This window comes from Saccopteryx bilineata, chromosome 2, assembly GCF_036850765.1.
Source record: "Saccopteryx bilineata isolate mSacBil1 chromosome 2, mSacBil1_pri_phased_curated, whole genome shotgun sequence".
Lineage (NCBI taxonomy): Eukaryota > Metazoa > Chordata > Mammalia > Chiroptera > Emballonuridae > Saccopteryx > Saccopteryx bilineata.
The window spans coordinates 172,096,517-172,114,016 of record NC_089491.1 but is presented as its reverse complement, the minus strand read 5'-3'; the positions used below and the strand labels follow the sequence as shown (position 1 = coordinate 172,114,016).

The 17,500-nt window shown below is 50.7% G+C and overlaps 1 protein-coding gene across 1 annotated transcript; it reads left to right on the top strand.

Annotated features, from left to right (window-relative positions):
• Nucleotides 1–15,147: 15,147 nt before the first annotated feature.
• On the top strand, nucleotides 15,148–17,249 carry HOXC11 (homeobox C11). The gene is made up of 2 exons (XM_066254869.1): nucleotides 15,148–15,829; nucleotides 17,017–17,249. The coding sequence occupies exons 1-2, from the start codon at nucleotides 15,148–15,150 to the stop codon at nucleotides 17,247–17,249; spliced, it is 915 nt and encodes a 304-aa protein (XP_066110966.1).
• Nucleotides 17,250–17,500: the final 251 nt, after the last annotated feature.

Here is a 17,500-nt window from a genome sequence, read left to right as displayed (position 1 = left end):
CCCTGTAAAGATTGTGTAGAGGGACAAGCAAACTCATAGGTACAGCTGAGCCCAGCACACCACTGGGCCCATCCAACTCTCCTGACCCTGCTTGTAAGCAGGTAGCCTCATATCTCCAAATACAACTTTGTAGAACAGCCAGGCCATATAATCACATGCTCTCCTCCTCCACTGGGCATCTGACACACTTCCCCACCAACATACGCTTGTTTCACTTAGGTACAAGTTTGCAGAAATCACTGCCATTCCAGCTGTCTGCACACTCCCCTGTGGGTTGGTCCCAGGTACAAGGCACTGGCCCCTTTGCTGGCCACCCATGTACCTCTTCATGCAGCTGCCTGCCTCTCCCCTTCAAGGGTGCTAGAGTGCTGGATTCCAGCTTTACCACTCCTTAGCCCCTTAGAGGAGAGAGACCAAAACAATCCAAAAGGGTGGGGGGACAAAGATATTTAATATTCGCTTTCTGTTGCTTTAAACTTGATTTTTGTGATCTCTGTCTACCTGTGTCCTGTTTTCCATGTCTGTTGCTAGTACCTTGTATAGTTCCTGTGGGTAGATGCCCTCCTTTTGCTCCCTCCTCAGCTCTGTAGTGTGCCCTCCTATTCAAACAGCTGTCTTTAGCATGTTTTCTCTTGATAAAGTCCTTGTACAGAGTTGCTTCACCATATTAATATTAATAATTAAAACATGATTGTATGATGATGTGATTTTTTTGAGAAAACGTTTTAAAGTGGGTCCCCATACATTGTTTCCTCTGATCAGAAAGGATAAGATCCTCAGCTTCCTATCTGTTGCCCACTTTACTTTCTCCAGCTCAGGTAAATAACAAAAATAATAATGTATAATAATAAAGGAAGAGTAGTTTCAGGGGCAACAAAAATATATGAGCAACCGAGATCTATTGATGAGCTGTCATCTCCAGTCCCAAGTAATTACTAGCAGAGAGAGAGAGAAAATTGGGGGATGGTAGATTAGGGAAGGAGAGGAATATCTGAGAAGCCACAGGCTGTAAAAATAATTTGGACAGCTTGGCAGAAGCTGAAACCACCTTCAGGGCCAGAAAAAGGAAGTCCAGGATTGCCATGAAGCAAAACCAGCGTAGGTGGGCAAGCAGGTTGGAGCTGGGATGATGAGAGTGCCCTAGGATACAGAACAGTGGTAGGTGGGTCCACAATTCAACCCCATGGCCCTAACCCTGCAGCTTTGCTCTGGGAGCACATTTTGTGCACTGCAAGGAGACTGGGCAAGGTATTAAAAACCCCTTGAAGCTGGTGAAATAGGCTCCATCTCTCTTAGCCTTGACCTTCTCTGGGCCATGCCACAGAGAGGCCCACGTCCAGACCAGTGTCTGAGTTCCAGATGAACACATGAGCCCTCTGCACCTCCGCCTCACCCTTCCCTTCTGGATGGGGTGACCCTCCCTCTGCCTCTATCCTTGCACCTTTGGCCCTTGAGTTCCTCTTTTTCACAGTTTAGCTCTAATCACAGAGTCTCCTCCAAATTCCCTCTTCACCCTCTTGGGTCTGCTCCGGAATAGCAGAGGCCCCCACTGAGCCCAGCCTGCCCTGAAAACTTTGTCTCCCTTCCTTTCCTTACTCTTGCAACTAGAAAAACTAGTAAATTTAAACCAAATCCCATTCTCCTTTGCACCTAATCCCCAGCTGTCTTGTATAGCTGAGGGATTCAGGCAGGAAAAAAATGATCCCAAGCTTTGAGGGTACTCATACAAAGGCCCTACAGAGTGTGGGCAAAGCTGGGAACCTGGGAGCTTCTGGCAGCCAGGAGCTGAGGGAGGGGCTGGGTGACTCTGTGTAAATCTGAATAGAGGGTGGGGGAGACCTGAATCCCAGTGAATCCAGGCAAGAGATTACTCTCCTCTTAAGACACAGCTATACAAGAAGCATTAATAGTGAAGGCACTTCTGCCTAAAAAGAAAGGAATTTAGGAAGGCTAGAAATAACTGGCTCTTAATTTATTCCCTTGATTTATTCCTAAAGACACTGCATATCTGAGAGAGAATGCGTTTTATTGGGTAATGTCTACACTGGCCCTGAGACAATAGCTGGGGGAACTGTCAGAGAAGGAAAGGCAGGATAACCTCCTCCCAATAGCTGAAAAACAAGTCCTTGGGTCTCCCAGCCAAAAAGAAGGTCATGGTTGAGCCACAACCTAAATACTTAGGGCACACCTGGGCTGTTGATCTGGGTAAAGATTACATCTATTTTGCAACTACACTGCTCACAAAAATTAGGGGATATTTTATCGCTTCATATTTATTTTGAAATACCCCCTATTTTTTGTGAGCAGTATATTTGTCTGGGTTAAGCCCTCACACACTACCATTTACTACACTGACTTTTAAGACAAAACATCTTGTGTCTCCAACTGAGTCTTGAGGAGCAAGAAAAGAGGAGACTTATCTGGATAATTCAGGTAGGAAATAATCCCGCTGTTGTGTGTAAATTTATACCATCCTGATAAGTGTGTATTTGGCCCTGATCATCTACCCAGTTCTACTCCACTCTGATCTGCATAAAGGCAGCGAGGGTATTTAATAAAGCCACCATCCCTCTGGCGGGAGACAGCCCCAACAACCCATGTTCTGTGGATGCTTAATGCAGCCAGAAACCCGGAGCGATCGATGACTCAACCTAGAGCAGAAAAGGGACCGCCAGCCTCGCTCTGCGAACAAAGCAAACCCCCGGGACTTGGGGTTCCGAACAGACCGTAGCCTCCGTCCATCCTACCCGCCATTACCAGGAAAGTAGGAGCCGGGTTTTAGGCCCCGAGCCCGCGCGGGAAACACCCAGGAGCCCCAAACCCTCTCTGTGCTGCGGGCACATGGAGGCGCCGAAAATTCCTGTGCAATTCAACTCGAAGTGGGTTGCAGGCCCGGATCCCGCAGCCGCACAGATCCCCAGCCGTAGATCGAAGTGGCCGCCCTTCCGTGTCTGTCTCCGTCGAGAATGAGTTGCAGTTTCTCCGCCGGGAAGCGTGCGGACAGCGCCCGCCGCCCCTGGACGCCGGGCACGGTTGGAGCAGGCGCCGCGCTCGCCGCTCACGAAAGGCCTCCGAGACAAAGGCGCACGGCGGCTGGGGGATGACGCGGGCGCCTGGGCAGCCCGCTCCCAACCTCGGTCTGGTGGAGAGAGCTCCAATCCAATTTCTCGCCCGGCCCGGCCCCAACGGCGGACCGCTCCAGTATCCCGGGGCGAGGAAAGCCAGAGCGCCTCCCAGCCCCGGCTGACCCGCAAAGTTCCCCGCGCCATAGCGCGGGCAGCTCAGGTCGCTGCCCAAGGTCCGCCGGGCCTGGGGAGGGACCGGATGACCCCTGCTGGCTGGAGCCGGAGCCGTGGAGGCTGCCAAGACCCGGACCTGCTCGCTGGTTAACCCTCAGCACCTCAGGCCTGGAGGATGCCCGGTGAGTTTGTGGAAGACCTCGAAGAACAGCCTGAGTCTGAGGCACTGCCGGGCTACGAAGACCAGGCCTTTTCCCTAAGTGTCCTCCCTCTGCTGGGCACGCGGCGTTCCCACTGCCGCGGCCCGCCCCCCGCCGCGCCTCTCACCGCCGGCCGCTCTGCTCAGAGGCTCCTAAAGCCGCAGCCACCTCAACCAGCCTGGCAAAAGAATCAAAGAACTGGGCTTGGACAAGACCAAACACGGCTGGATCTTTGGCCAGTGTGACCAGCTGGTTGCCTGTGAGTGATTTCTTTTTCTGAGTCAGAGACACTTCCTGGGGACATGAAGACAAACCTCCATCCTATCTGTTTCCCTGACCCAGAATGGAGATCTTCTTTCAAAGACAGGTCTGTGTAGATAGAACTCACCACCAGCGGTTGTTGCTAAGAAAGCTACCTGTGAAAGATGGGTGCATCGTGCACATGTGAAGAAGGGAAAAGATGTTCCATAGAATGCGTACTTGGCCAGGCTGCTGACATAACCGATATATTGAAACTGTCTAAAATGCACAGGTACCACATTACATTCAAATTCTGGACAGGGAAAAATTATTTCTCTAGAAAATATACATACAGAGGCACTTCTAACTATTGTACAGTAAAGCAATCTCCTGGGAAAAGATTACATAAAGCATGTATATTCACCACATATAAAATTTATTTACATATATAAACAGTACACTTCCACATATCCAGGTAATGTATAGTCCTGCATCTATTTAGCTACATAGGTGTATACACTCCATAGGGTATTCAAATCAGAGCATAGAAAATCCATCCAGATATTAATATATCCACATAAAACTGCATTAAAATACATCATATTATTATATATACACAAAGTGCATATTTACCCAGTGTAAGAAAAATACATTCTGTTCATTATGTTTGTATACATGGTGTATACCAAACACAATTGAAGAACATTTTTTGGGTTCACACATCATTGTATTTATAATACACATTTCTCAGGCGATATTTAAAACAGCAGTGGAAGCTCGGGCATTGGCAATGACAATCTCCATTGGCTAACCTCTTTTATATCTTGTATTTCTATTATCTGTCTTTTATTTTTAATTTAATTTTTTTATTATTGATTGATTGATTGATTGAGTTTAAAGAGACAGAGAGAGGAAGGGGGAGAGAGAGAGAAAGAAAATCATTTGTTGTTTCACTTAGCTGTGTATTCATTGGTGTGTCCCATATGTGCCCTGATTTGGGGGGGGATCAAACTGGTAACTTTAGCATTTTCAGACGATGCTCTAACTGACTGAGCTAAACAACCAGGGCTCTATTATTTCTGTCTTTTAAAAAACCTGTCTTTATCTACATGGTCTTCTATCTCTATTTCCCTTTTGCATCTCTTGTCTGAAGTCAGGGTCCATATTTAGAATGTTAAGTACTGTTAGCAGCAGGGTCTGACTGCGTAATCACTGGTATATGAAATTAGCATTATATAATTAGGTTATCCCCTGTGTCTCAGGATATGTTCTTCTAGACATAACACAAATATATAGTATTATAAAGTTACTCTGAGCTGCCAGGTGGTAGGGGGGAAGAATTGCAGCAGCTGGAGAAGTGTGTAACAGGCAGGTTGAGCTAACAGACAGGTTCCAGGTGTGTGCTGGGCATGCAAGGGCTCCTAAAAGCAAAGATTTATTTAAATTTTCTATCTTTAAATCTTGAATCTAGGAAGCAGCATGGAACAAATGCTGGACTTCTTCTGTGCCCCTCTCAAATCCCGGAGCAGTCCCACTCCCTCTCAGCCAACCAGGGAGAATATTCTGGTCTAACCAGCTTCTCAGCTCTGGTTCCCATTATTAATTTTGCTTGAGTCTACACAAACAGCAGGGAAATTATGTTCCATAATCCTAGCTTTTTCTAACAAAACTCATCCCCAATGCTTTTTGAGGGTAGCACTAACTTATAGCATTTTCTGGCACTAAGCTAACTCTGTTTTGGCCTCCTGAAAGTTAGTCACACTTGGGTCATTCTTGAGCTGCTAAAAATTCAGGGCTGCATGACACATGCCTATGGAAAAATTCTTCGAGAGACAATGCACTCACACCCAGCAGAGATACTATTTATGAGTCTATGGGTTCTGTGTAGACATGGCCATATTTTACTGTCCAAAAGAATCAATTAATTAGTGCCTCTCCAGTCTCCCCACCGGATGCTGCTTGGCTGAGCGTGAGCATCTGAGATAGATGTGCATGGCCTATGTCGCTGGTCTTGTTAACAAGCCTCGTCATAAAGATGAAGATGATAAGGAAAACAAGGAAACCCTGGTGGCCGCGGGGTGTTGGGGGCTTCGAGGGGTCAGCTCAGCAGTCTGTAGGGCAGCGGCTGACTGGTGCTGCTTGGCTCCCACTCAGGTTTATCCAGCGTTCTCTGCTTCTGCGGCATTCATGCTGTGGCTTGGATAATTGTCTCTAACTTCCTCCTCTCTGAATTTTCCCTTTTCTTCATTAAGCCCCAATTTTTTAAAATTCTTGAAATAAAAATATATTAACCTCTGTCTATGAGTGCCTGTCTTGCCCTCTGCCACGTTTGTTCAAGAACCTGCCACCTCCTCGTTCTTCTGCATTTCTCCGCGTGGTTTCCTTTTATTTCTGGCTGGTCTGGCACTCTGGCTCCATGGTTGCTTTTTCTACCAAGTTGGTGCTGACTCAGGACCCAACAAGCTTGCATTAAAAAGTACAAATACCCCCTGGTTATCTTGCAGCAGAATGAACACCCTAGATAAGCTAAAACCAGGCTGGGGGTGGGGGGGGGGTGGGGCTTTGATGTAATTGCTAGTTTGGATTGCAGCACTTTATTGTACTTATTCTCACCAATGTGCATACTTAACAGAGAGATATTGATATTAAAGGGCAGGGGGAGTTATTTTTACTTTTATAGTCATCTATTAAAAATAGAAGATGTTCTGAATCTCCTTTAAAGGAACCAAAATAGGGGGAGAGAGAGAAAAAGAAAAGGAGGGGGAAGTTAGAAATATGACTGAAGGAGAACAAAGATCTTTCCCTGAAGAAACAATGTAACACTAGACAGAACTATAAAGTCTGGGAATGTAAGAACACAGGACTCTCCCAGCCTCCCCCATTTGGAATCCTGTCCCCTGAACTTCCTGCTGAAATCCCAACCCTGACTGACTACAAGGAAGCAGTCAAGGAAGAATTCATGCAATTATCTGGATAATTGTAGGGAGACAGAGAAAAAGCACTTAGCTTTTATTGTCTGATCCTCTGGTTTCTCTGCAAAAGAAGAAGGGGGTGTATAGAGGAAAAGGAGGTTGTGGGGTCCCCTAATATCATTCTATCCCCTACAAGATGGCTACTCTTAAACCAAGGAGCTTACAGATTCTGGAACATATTGAAGAAGGAATAAGGGTAAGAGATGTTGAATAAGGGTAAGAGATTCAGTGACCTAGTTTTATTTTCCAGAATATTTATTTGGCTTTATTTTATCTGCATAGAACCGTCTCATCTAGTATTGCAATTATCACAAGTAAGTGAATAATAGACAATTATAGGAGAGTTGATAATATTATTTTATAGCCTCACAAAATATGATTAGAGTTATTGTCAGAGGCTCTCCTGGAAACTGGGATATGGCAAGAGGTAATATAGAGAGGTCCCCATAGTCTTTCTCTATCTTATTTTTATGTATGTGAATCACCAGATATCGCTGATTCTCTAAATTCCCTCCCCAGATATCTTAAGAGAAATCTCTAGGATTTTAGGGGCTGAGAGCTTAGAGAAGGGTAAACAACAATTTGGTACTTAAATCTCCCCTTTTGTCTCAGGAGCAGTAGTCTCTGCTTTCCCCATGCCACCCACAATCAAGACCTTCACCTCCAGTTCAACACCACTAGGGTCCAGAAACTTTGCAGGTAAGGCCAGTGAGAGAAAAACAAAGTCTTACCAAAAACAAGTTCATTGTCATCCTCAACTGAGCGCTGGGCCCAGAGCGAAGCCCCTGGACTTCAAATCGGCCTTCTGTCTTGGACCTTCCTCACCAGACACGTGGACTGGGACAGAGTCCAGGCTGTAGCTGTGGAAATCAGTTGGGGTGGGGAAGGGGAAATAATTAAAAGTCTTTTTCTTGTTTCTGGGATTCAAAAGACTAGAAGGCTGTGGGAGAGAGAGGTAGAAGAGCTTACAGTAGAGAGCCAGGCAAGAGGTAATCAAGAAAAACCATTAAATCAGGAGGCAAGAGAAAAGGGAAAGAGTGAAAGAAAGTGGGTAGGAAGGAGGACAGTAGGAGGTGGGGAAGAGAAGAAAGAAAATTAAAGGAAAAGGTAAAAATATAAAGGAAGAAAAAGACAGAAGGAAAAAGGAGGGGTGTGAAAAAAAGGAGAGAGATGAAAGAGAAAGAAAAGAAGGAGAAAGGCAGAAGCTAGGGTCTGTCGGCGGCTCTCGCTCTGCGGGCTGCGGCAGTCTGGGTGGGCGGGGGGGGGGGCGCCACGACAACGTGAAGGTCAAGTTAGCATAGTACCTTATAAGGAAGGCGACGGTCCTCCATCTCAGCCTTTCTTTCTGTCAGGACCTGGCCGCGGCCTTCCTGATCTTACAAACTTTTGGCTTGGGGGCCTTAAAAAAGGGACACCTTCTTTCCTTTACTGGGGGCGAGCTCCGTTGGCTGGGGCAAGCAGCCCACCGAGAAGTCGCCTGATGAAGATCACGGGGAAACTTTTCCCTCCCTTTCGCTCTCAGGCTGCGCTCCTGGCAGCTGGGGCGCTCGCTCTCTCTCTCTCTCTCTCTCCCTCCCTCTCTCCCTCCCTCCCTTCCTTTTTCCCTCCCTCTCTCCCTCCTCCCCCCACCCGACGCCTCTTCTCTTTTTATCTCTCGTTCCGCCGTATCTCGCCGCTGTCTGTGACTCAGGGTTCCGTCTCTCTCCACTCCCCCGTCCTCTATTGCAGACTTCCAATCCGTTTCATTCCACCACGAAGCGGAGCGGGACGTAAGAATTGGAGACAATATTAACCATCACAAAGAAAAGTTCATTTACAGCCCAAATGACTATTAAGATTTCCTTCCGAAAACAAGGAGGTACACTGGTAAGGAGAAGTGAGGCAGCACGGGGGCGGGGGAAGGGGAGAAGGAAGGAGACTTGGATTTATTCACTTCTCAGATCCAGAGGAGGGAAGAAAGGGTGGCAAACAGGAAATCAAGAAAAAAGCATTTTAGCCCGGCAACTAGCAAAGAAGGAAGCTGTCGCCGGTGGGGTTGGAAGCAGAGCGAGCCCAACTGCGCGGAACCCGGCGGCCCCCGAGCGCGGAGCCCGCTCGGCCTAGGCCTTGAGTGCGGAGAAACAAGTATATTAGATAGTTGTTGGCTTGAGAGCTGGGAGAGAGGCAAGGATGGAGGGAGACGAGGAGAGACGGAGTAAGGCTACGCTACAGCGGTCTCGCCAGAAGTAGAGTGAGTTCCGGAGCGGCGGCGCCTGGGCTGCGGGCAGCGGGCAGGCTCAACCAAAGGCGCGGAGAGAAGGGAACCTGAAGTGGAATCCTTGATCCTTTCCCTTCAGGGTAGAACTAGGAGTGAGCCCGAGAGAGACTAGAGAAGGAGATCGAGAGATGGAGAATGTGAATATGAAGTGAAGGACTCACCTCCTTTTTCCTGGACTCACGGCTCATTTTCTCCTGCTCTGTGCCCGTGGAGCCCCTTTTAGGCCTAGTCATTGCTTTTTAAATGGTCATTTTAATGGCATGGGAAGGGAGGGATGCTCAGAAAGCAATGGTGTAGGCTTCTGGTTTAATCTGATGCTCCACAAATCCTTAATTTTTGTCACCTCTACCCTTCTCTACTAGAAAACCAGCCTCTGGGATCAGTCCCCTCTCACTTTACCTATCCAGGGGAGGGTGCATAGGGACCTGAGGTGGAGCCTGGAGCCCAGGTTGGGAACAGCCAGGAGCAGTAGGGGTGGTCAGTGGAGCTCCCTGGCCTCTGTGCCTGGAATCCTCCCACCCTGTGTTCTGATAATGAAAAACAAAGGGGGAGGATTTGATTATTTCTGCTGGTGTTAAAGGATCCTAGCTTTTGAAAGCAGCATCTGACCCTAAGACCTAAGGTGATGATTGTCTCCCCCACGGATATTTAATCTAGGCAAATGTCATACTGCTTGGGCTGGGGGGGGGCTGTGGGGGTGGTCAGGGTGAGGGCATTTGCTGCCTGGAAGCCCCAGGAAGGAAGCGGCAGGGCCTCTGTCATTATCCTATCCAGATTTCTGTGAAGAGTATATAAAAAGGTCAAAATGGACTAGGAAGCCCCTTTCTGAGGTCCTCCTCAGCTCAAGGAAGGGAACCTTCAGGAAATAAGGGCATTTCATAGGTGGGACATTTCCCCAAAGTGTGGGAAAGACAGAGATTGCCAGACCTCATGTTGCAAAATATTTCATGTTAAAATGTGTTTCATATCTGTGACAAAATAATGGTAGCTGTGTAGGAGATTTAGGAACTTGCAGTGAGTGGAGCAGGGTCAGACACTCTGGTGAAGGCAGAGGCTGCGGTGTAATTGAGGGTGGGTGAGAAATCTGAGGGAGCAAAATTGGAAAGATATCACCCAAGCCCATTTCCTCAAAGAAGCAAACACACACACACAATAGGCCCCAAATAGAAAAATACCAGATGATCTGCTTCTAAAGGGGCATAAACTGACCAAACGGATGCAGGTTAATAAAACCCACAAAGACAGGAACACTTAAAATGCCCCAGAAACAAAACACACCGTGACAAATTTTCACCCGACACACAAGTGCATGCACCAGAATGTTTCCCAGGCACAAACAAATCTTCCCCGTGTTGGGTCTCCCCCAGTGGACACTCAGGTGTACCTGCCCAGTACACACAAATTTGTGCACTGTGCTAACCCTGCCCACAGAAACCCTTGGTGGGGGCAGCAAGCTCTCAGCTGCATACACACCCCACAGAGCCAAGCCTACGATCTCCGGACCTTCCATCACGCTCGATCCATACCCAGATAGAAGTCTAGACAATAGATGGCTGTTTATATAACAAGGTTCTCCAAGTTTGGGGCCAGTGATAAATCTCTGACAAATCTTACTGTAATTCAGCGTCTGGCTGTAGTGAAGATAGAACCACAGAGACCGCAGAGATAAAAGCAGCAAAATAAGAGAGACTTTTAAGCCATGAGCAGAAGGTGACTTCCCCATGGGGGCCAGGGAGTGCAAGTGGCCCCACTGGCCCCACGTGGTATGACCATACTGTGGAAGTTTTCGAATCAAGCTTCAGGAAACAGGCAAGTCAGGTTTCCTGGTTCCCAGAAATGGGGTAAAATGTGCAGGCAGATGGGAGGGTCTGGAAACTGAGATAGACCCCCAAACCATTCTTGCTGCAGGCAAAGGATCTTTTGTTGTTGTTGGTGGTGACTGGAATCTTCTTACTCTGTGTCACCTGAATTTCCTCTCTCTCCTTTTCCTTCTTGGATTGATGGGCTGTTCCCTTTTGCATTTTCGACCCAGGCATCTGATTACAAGTAAAGAACCACTGAGGTTAATCTCATAAAAATGCCAAGGGCTCACTTTGATCTATAAGGATTGGGTTGGAGCCTTAAGTAGGCGCTAAAGTCTGGGAATGGTTTTGGAGCCAACCAGGTCTCGGTTCCACCAGGAACCCAGAGGTGGAACCCAAGGTGGCCCAGTAGGGCAATCCTGCCCAGAAAAAAAAGCATTTTCAGTGTTGTTGCAACTGGATTTGAAAAACCAAGGTCTAAAGGTAGCATGGCTCCTTTTCCAGACTGCTTTAAAGACATTTCCTTCATTTTAGAGCATTTGGTGATGGGGCCAGTGAATCTGGCTCATAAAATGAGGCTTTTATGGGGAGAAATAGGGTGGCATTGCTAGCCTCCTGGGACAATTCCTCCACTGAGAAAGGTGGGTGTGACTTTGGGATGGAGGAGCTGCCCTTCTCCCTCCCCAGTCCTGTCCAGGGGCCAGGGGAACCTTGGAGCAGCATGCATCTGCTCGGGGCTTTGGACTTGGGGTGCTGGCCTGGACTGAGGAGAGGTGGGAGCCAAGAACCAGCAGTCCCATCCCATTCTAGCTTCCTAGCTGGGGGTGAAAGGTGTCCCCAGTGTAGAATAAACTGCTGGCCTGAAAATCCCCAAGCACACTGTTAAGCAGCGAGATTGCTCTAAGAAAGAGAAATATGTGCAAAAACATGCAAGCCGATGTCTAATGAGTGTACATCCTTGCTGGCCCAGCTTTCAAATTGCTGAGGGTGTTCATGTGTTTATCTTTTTATTGGTTCCATCTGGGAGTGAATTTACAGTTCAAGCCCACCAGAACTGTAACAGCTCCTTTTGCCTCCATGGTTTTCCTCTCAGCTCATGGTCTGCAGGGTGGGCCCCTCTCCCTCCCACACTTTACTCTAGGGTTCACAGTAGCAGGAGATGGTTAAGCTTCAAGGCAGGCAGGGGTGTGTGGAGAATGCTGGATTGGCTTCTCCCAGGATGGAATTTGGGAGATACTGCCCCCTTCTGAAGCTGCCTCTGTTGTCTATGAGTGGAAAAGAAGCAGGCTGGAGGCTGACCATAGCCCTGGCCAGGGCACCACAGCAGCTGCCCAGACCGCAGCTGCCTGCTAGTGGCCAGGCAGTGCTTACAGAAGCCACCAAGCGCTGTCGGGTGGGCAGCATTACCTGCCAAAGAGGAGGATTTCATGTGAAAGCTGGAACTCCAGGATGGTAGACAGGCTACAAGCACCCATGAGATGAGGAGGAAAAGGCCACCTCCACTCCAGGGAGTGGGGTTTCCAGGCTCTTGGAAACAGATTTGGGGCCACAGATAGACCTCATGCTGAGGGAGGCACTAATGCCCTGGGATGCAACCTGGGACAGGCAGCTCAGTTTACGCCAAGAGTGGTCCGGACCTAGAGCCAGGCAGGGAGGTCAGTAGCCCACACCATGGACATTTTGCCAATCAATACCTTGCTGACTTCAGTGGCCAGAGCCTTCTCTCCTTGAGCTCAGCAGCAACCTCCAGCTGCTGGGATTTTTTTTTTTTAAGTTGTTGAAAATTAGGTCAGACCAAAACAACAAGGGGGGAATAAAAGGAACTTGGTGCCTTACTTTTAGAAAGAAAAATATTAATTCTCAGAAACCTCTTCTGTAAGACCTTAGAGTCTTCTGGACACAACTCCTTGGACATTTTTTTTTCTTTCCTTTTTGTTTCAAGGAACTAGAGCCGCCAGCAGCAACTTGCAGCTGCCAGGCTCACTTTTATGGTGGCCCTGGAATAAACTTTGGTGGTCAAATTCAAGTGCTCAGACCCACAGCTGTCTCCCCACAGGAAGCCCCCCCCCTCGCTGTCTGTCCTGGCAGTGCAGAATCGCCTTGGGGGTTTGGGCCCCAATTTGCCCTGGAGCCCGGGATGGGAAAGAACGTGGGGGGGGCAGGGCACAAAGCTTAGACTCTGAGTCCTCATCTAGATATCTGCAAAGAATAGTGGTACCTCTTATCATCCTCTTGCTGGTTCCTATCACTGTTTGGGGAGCATTTCCCCTCCTATAAATTCAAGTTTAATGAAGTCAATATAAACCCCATAAAAGCCATAGTCCATAGTTCCCCATCATTATAATTAAAAATGCTGGCCCCAGCTCACCCTATAAAAAGGGATAGAGAAAGGAGGAAAACCAATAGATTTTTCTTTTTGCAATCCCTTACCAATGGAGCAGTCCAACACTTTAGCAAAGCCCCAAATTAGTTCCCTTTTGCCTTCAGTTAAGATCTGGTCATAACTAAAGAGGGGCTTGGGATAGATGAACGGCTAGAGAGGTGCTAGAGTCCTATCCCTGGGTATTCCAGAGCCACTCCAAGAATGAGCCCTACAGTGGAGGCAGCACTACCCCAGGTACTGTTCTGAAGACAACAAATTTTGGGAGCCAGGATGGTTGAGAAGGAATGAATTTTGGGGAGTTGTATTTGGGGACAAGGAACCAGTTTTGTGTCTTCTGCATCTGGTTTTGGGGCCTCAGTACCTCATCATGTTCAGCAAGAAAAATCAAATCCAAATGATATTTTTATAGTGGAAACCAATTTTAACCGAGAGTAGGGTGTAGAGGAGATTTGGGCCATTTCTGGGTTTTCCTGAGAAGACAGTGGGCTGTCTTCTGAGGGCTTCAATTCCTCCCCTTCTACCCAAACAAATTATGCCCTGGTAGCTCCTCCTTGAATCCAAGGTTGTTCTCTGCACATGGCAGTTGCTCCAGCACCTTGGATTCAGTCCAAAACCTTTCAATAAAGTGATTTCCAGCTGACCAAATGTGTCTTGTGGTGCCCAAAGGGATGGGAGGCAAGGGAGGGCAGAACCACTGCGTCTACCCCTTGGGCCACAGCCATCCAGAAGGCTGGCAGATGTGGAGGAAGGCAGAGTAGGTTGAGAAATAGGAAGGTGGCATCAAGGCCTGGCTGCAGCTTTTGGGATCAGAGCTGGGGGCTTCCACTAGGGAGTAGCCCTGGGCCCTGCCTTGTGCACCCAGGTTCTTCAGCTCCCTTCCACTGCTTTGCTGATCTGTCTGGCCCCACCACCCACCTTACAGCCTCGAATCATCTAAGAATAGGAGCCCCAAACCCAGTTCCACCACGATATCTTTTCTAAACCCTGATATTGTATGGTCTTCTTTTCAGTCCCTAAGCGAGGATGAGTCCCCACCCAAAAAGAAGACATATGACACTCAGTCTAACCTTTTTCTTTGGGCTTGAGATTTAAAAATCCACAGTGAATGTAGCTTTCTGTGCATTGATTGACAATAAAGGCAGGCATGAAATATTCACCCAGGGCCACTCTCTCATACTAAATATTTAACACAACATTAGAGAAGGTTTTTCCCCAGACTTCGCCAGGCACCGGCTGGGCTGCTGGCGCACTGCTTTCCACTCATTTATGACTAATCTGAGTCCCTAGCCACCAGCAGCACAGCAAGCCAGACAAAGTTGGGACATTGGCTTGATACTGAACTGCCTCACCTTTGAGAAACTTCAGGTACTCTTCTAAGGAGTCTCTCCAACGGGGAAAGGTAGTCTTGACATTCTGCTCTGGTGGGGGAAATAATTGACTTCTTTAACGTCTTCTAAACAGGCACTGGCCACTCTGCGGGTTGGCAGGGTAAGAGTCCCTTAGAGTTGGGGTGAAGGATCCACATCTCTGGTAGAATCAGGCAATGGGGAGAAGATCCTTATTCCCACCCTAGTCTCTCACTTATCACGGGGAGGACGCAAGAACCCCCATACGTGAGAGCCCTCCTTCTTCCCCAAATCCTGAGGAAAAAGAGAGCAGCAGCTAGAAAAAAATACAATTACCCCCTCCCTGCCCCCTCCCCCGCCCATCTCACTGCCCACCCCACCCCAACCCTCTCTCTCTTCCTTTGCTCGCTCTGTGGAATAGAGAGGAGGGGAGTGACGAGACAAAAAGGTATACAAATCTGCAATTGATTTTCATAATATTTCTGCGGTGTTTGCAAACCAATCGCCTGAACGTCCCCATCTTACCTAAGAGAACCCCTCCTACGTCTGCGAAGTGCTCCGAACTGATATATGACAATATCTACTTTGGATCACGTGTTCGAGGAGAGAGACTAAGACGGATAACGCGTCATCTCGCCTTCCCAAAATTTCCCCCCTCGCTAGACCGGGTCCAAAACCTCCATCTGGAGCCGGCAGGAGAAGAGAACGATGTTTAACTCGGTCAACCTGGGCAACTTCTGCTCGCCGTCGCGCAAAGAGAGGGGCGCTGATTTCGGCGAGCGAGGGAGCTGTGCCTCCAACCTCTATCTGCCCAGTTGCACTTACTACGTGCCCGAGTTCTCCACGGTCTCCTCCTTCCTGCCCCAAGCCCCTTCTCGTCAGATCTCTTATCCCTACTCCGCCCAGGTGCCCCCGGTCCGGGAGGTCTCCTACGGCCTGGAGCCGTCCGGCAAGTGGCACCACCGGAACAGCTACTCCTCCTGCTATGCGGCGGCCGACGAGCTTATGCACCGGGAGTGCCTGCCTCCTTCCACAGTCACCGAGATCCTCATGAAAAGCGAAGGCTCCTACAGCGGCCACCACCCCCCCAGCGCCCCGCACGCAGCCCCCGCCGGCTTCTACTCCTCAGTCAGCAAGAACAGCGTCCTGCCTCAAGCCTTCGACCGCTTCTTCGACAACGCCTACTGCGGCGGCGGCGAGGCGCCCCCGGAGCCCCCCGGCCCGGGCAAGGGGGAGGCCAGGGGGGGGCCCGGGGCGCCCCCGGCCGCGGGCCTAGCGCCCCGGGCTGAGGCGGGGGCCGAGGCCGAGGCGGAGGAGGAAAGCACGAACCCCAGCCCGGCCGGGGCAGCCCCCTCCGTGGCCCCGGAGCCGGCCAAGGGCGCCGCCCCCAGTAGGTAGCGGCGGCGGGAGGCGCGCGGGCGCGCGGAGGGGCGGGGGCGAGGGCCGGGGCAGGACGGGCGCTGCCTCGTGTTTTGGGTCAGTCTGATTTTATGTGGAGTTTTATAAGCATTCAAAGGATTTTATTATAACCTACAAAGCCCTCTCTCCCAACGACTCTACTTTTTACGATAGAGAAGGGGTGGGGAGGAAGGGAAAAGGGCTCTTTGGAAAAGCCGGGTGAACACTCCTCCTCCCGTTATCTCTCGCTGTCTGTGAAATTTTTAAAAGCGCCACCATCGCGGGCGATATTAACTTTGATCGTGAACTTAGAGGAGCGTTTAAGGAAGGACCGGGGAGCCCGTCTGCCGGGGGGCGGGGGCGGGGGCGGGGGAGGGGGCGAGGAAAAGGCCGGGAGAAACTCGGGCGGCGGCGGCGGAGCGGAGCCCGAGGCCGGGGGCGGCCGGCGCCGCTCTGCTTCTTTAAAGAACTAGTTTTGAAATGTTCAAACTAGGCGTGAGCGGGTCCTTGAGCAGAACCCGGGGCCGCTCGTGCTCAGCGGCTACTGAGGGTTGGAGAAAGGCGGCTCTGGGGGCCACTGTGCTCCAGGCCGGGGGCTCGGCGACCCTCCGCGCCGGCCTAGCGCGGCCGCAGGGGAGGCGCGGCCCGCCGGGCGCCGGGCGCCGGGCGCCGGGCGCCGGGCTCCGGGCTCCGGGCTCCGGGCCCCGGGAGAGGCTCCCGGGTGGCGTCGGTGCCGCCCGCTCGCTTTCTCCCGCCTCCCCACCGCGCTTTCCTGCTCTCCCTGCTGCGCGCTGGCCCTCCGCAGTTCCAGCCCCTCCGACTCCGGGGGAGGGGGCGGTGGGCTTGCGGAGCCGCCGGGGCTGCGGGGAAGAGCGGGGCCCGCGCTGAGCGGGCGGGGAGGGGAGGGGGCCCGGGACGCACTTGGCCTCGGCCGGTCCCCGTCCACCCCGAACTCGGCCCGCCGCGGCTCCCGCCGGAGGGGAGCGGATCCCCCCGCCCCTGGCCGGGGCCAGCCAGACCCGGCAGGGGGCCCGCGGCGGGTCGGGGCGCGGCCGGCGGGAGGGCTGCCTCGGGCGGGGCTGGGGGAAGGGCCGCCGAGCGCTCGCGGGCTGGGGTCGCCCGGGTCTCACGTGTCTCTCCCCCCCCCCCGTCTCCTCGCACTTACCCCCTCCCCTCCAGACGCCCCCCGCACCCGCAAGAAGCGCTGCCCTTATTCGAAATTCCAGATCCGGGAACTGGAGCGAGAGTTTTTCTTCAACGTGTATATCAACAAAGAAAAGCGGCTGCAGCTGTCCCGCATGCTGAACCTGACGGACCGACAAGTGAAAATTTGGTTTCAGAACAGAAGGATGAAAGAAAAAAAACTGAGCAGAGACCGGCTGCAGTATTTCTCGGGAAATCCTTTGCTGTAACCGCAGACCGGGCCCTTTGGGGGGAGGATGTGGAAGGGGGAAATTATTTTATTTTATTTTTATTTTTTATTTTCTGACCCGCCTTCTTTTCGCGGGTGGAAAACTGGACTGTGGCCAGGGCTAGCCACCACTGCCGTCGCCCGCACTTCCTTCTGGAACCTCCTTCAGCTTCAGCCTGACTCTAGCTGTGGGACAGGCACCAGGCCTGGAAGGGAGGTGAAGGAAGTGTCTGACCCACGGCGAGTGGACTC

Excerpts from the sequence above, each read along its gene's own strand:
- HOXC11 (XM_066254869.1), top strand. The coding sequence starts at position 15,148 with ATGTTTAACTCGGTCAACCTGGGCAACTTCTGCTCGCCGTCGCGCAAA. Across the intron at positions 15,830-17,016 it reads GGCCAAGGGCGCCGCCCCCA|ACGCCCCCCGCACCCGCAAG; the intron begins GTAGGTAGCGGC and ends CCTCCCCTCCAG.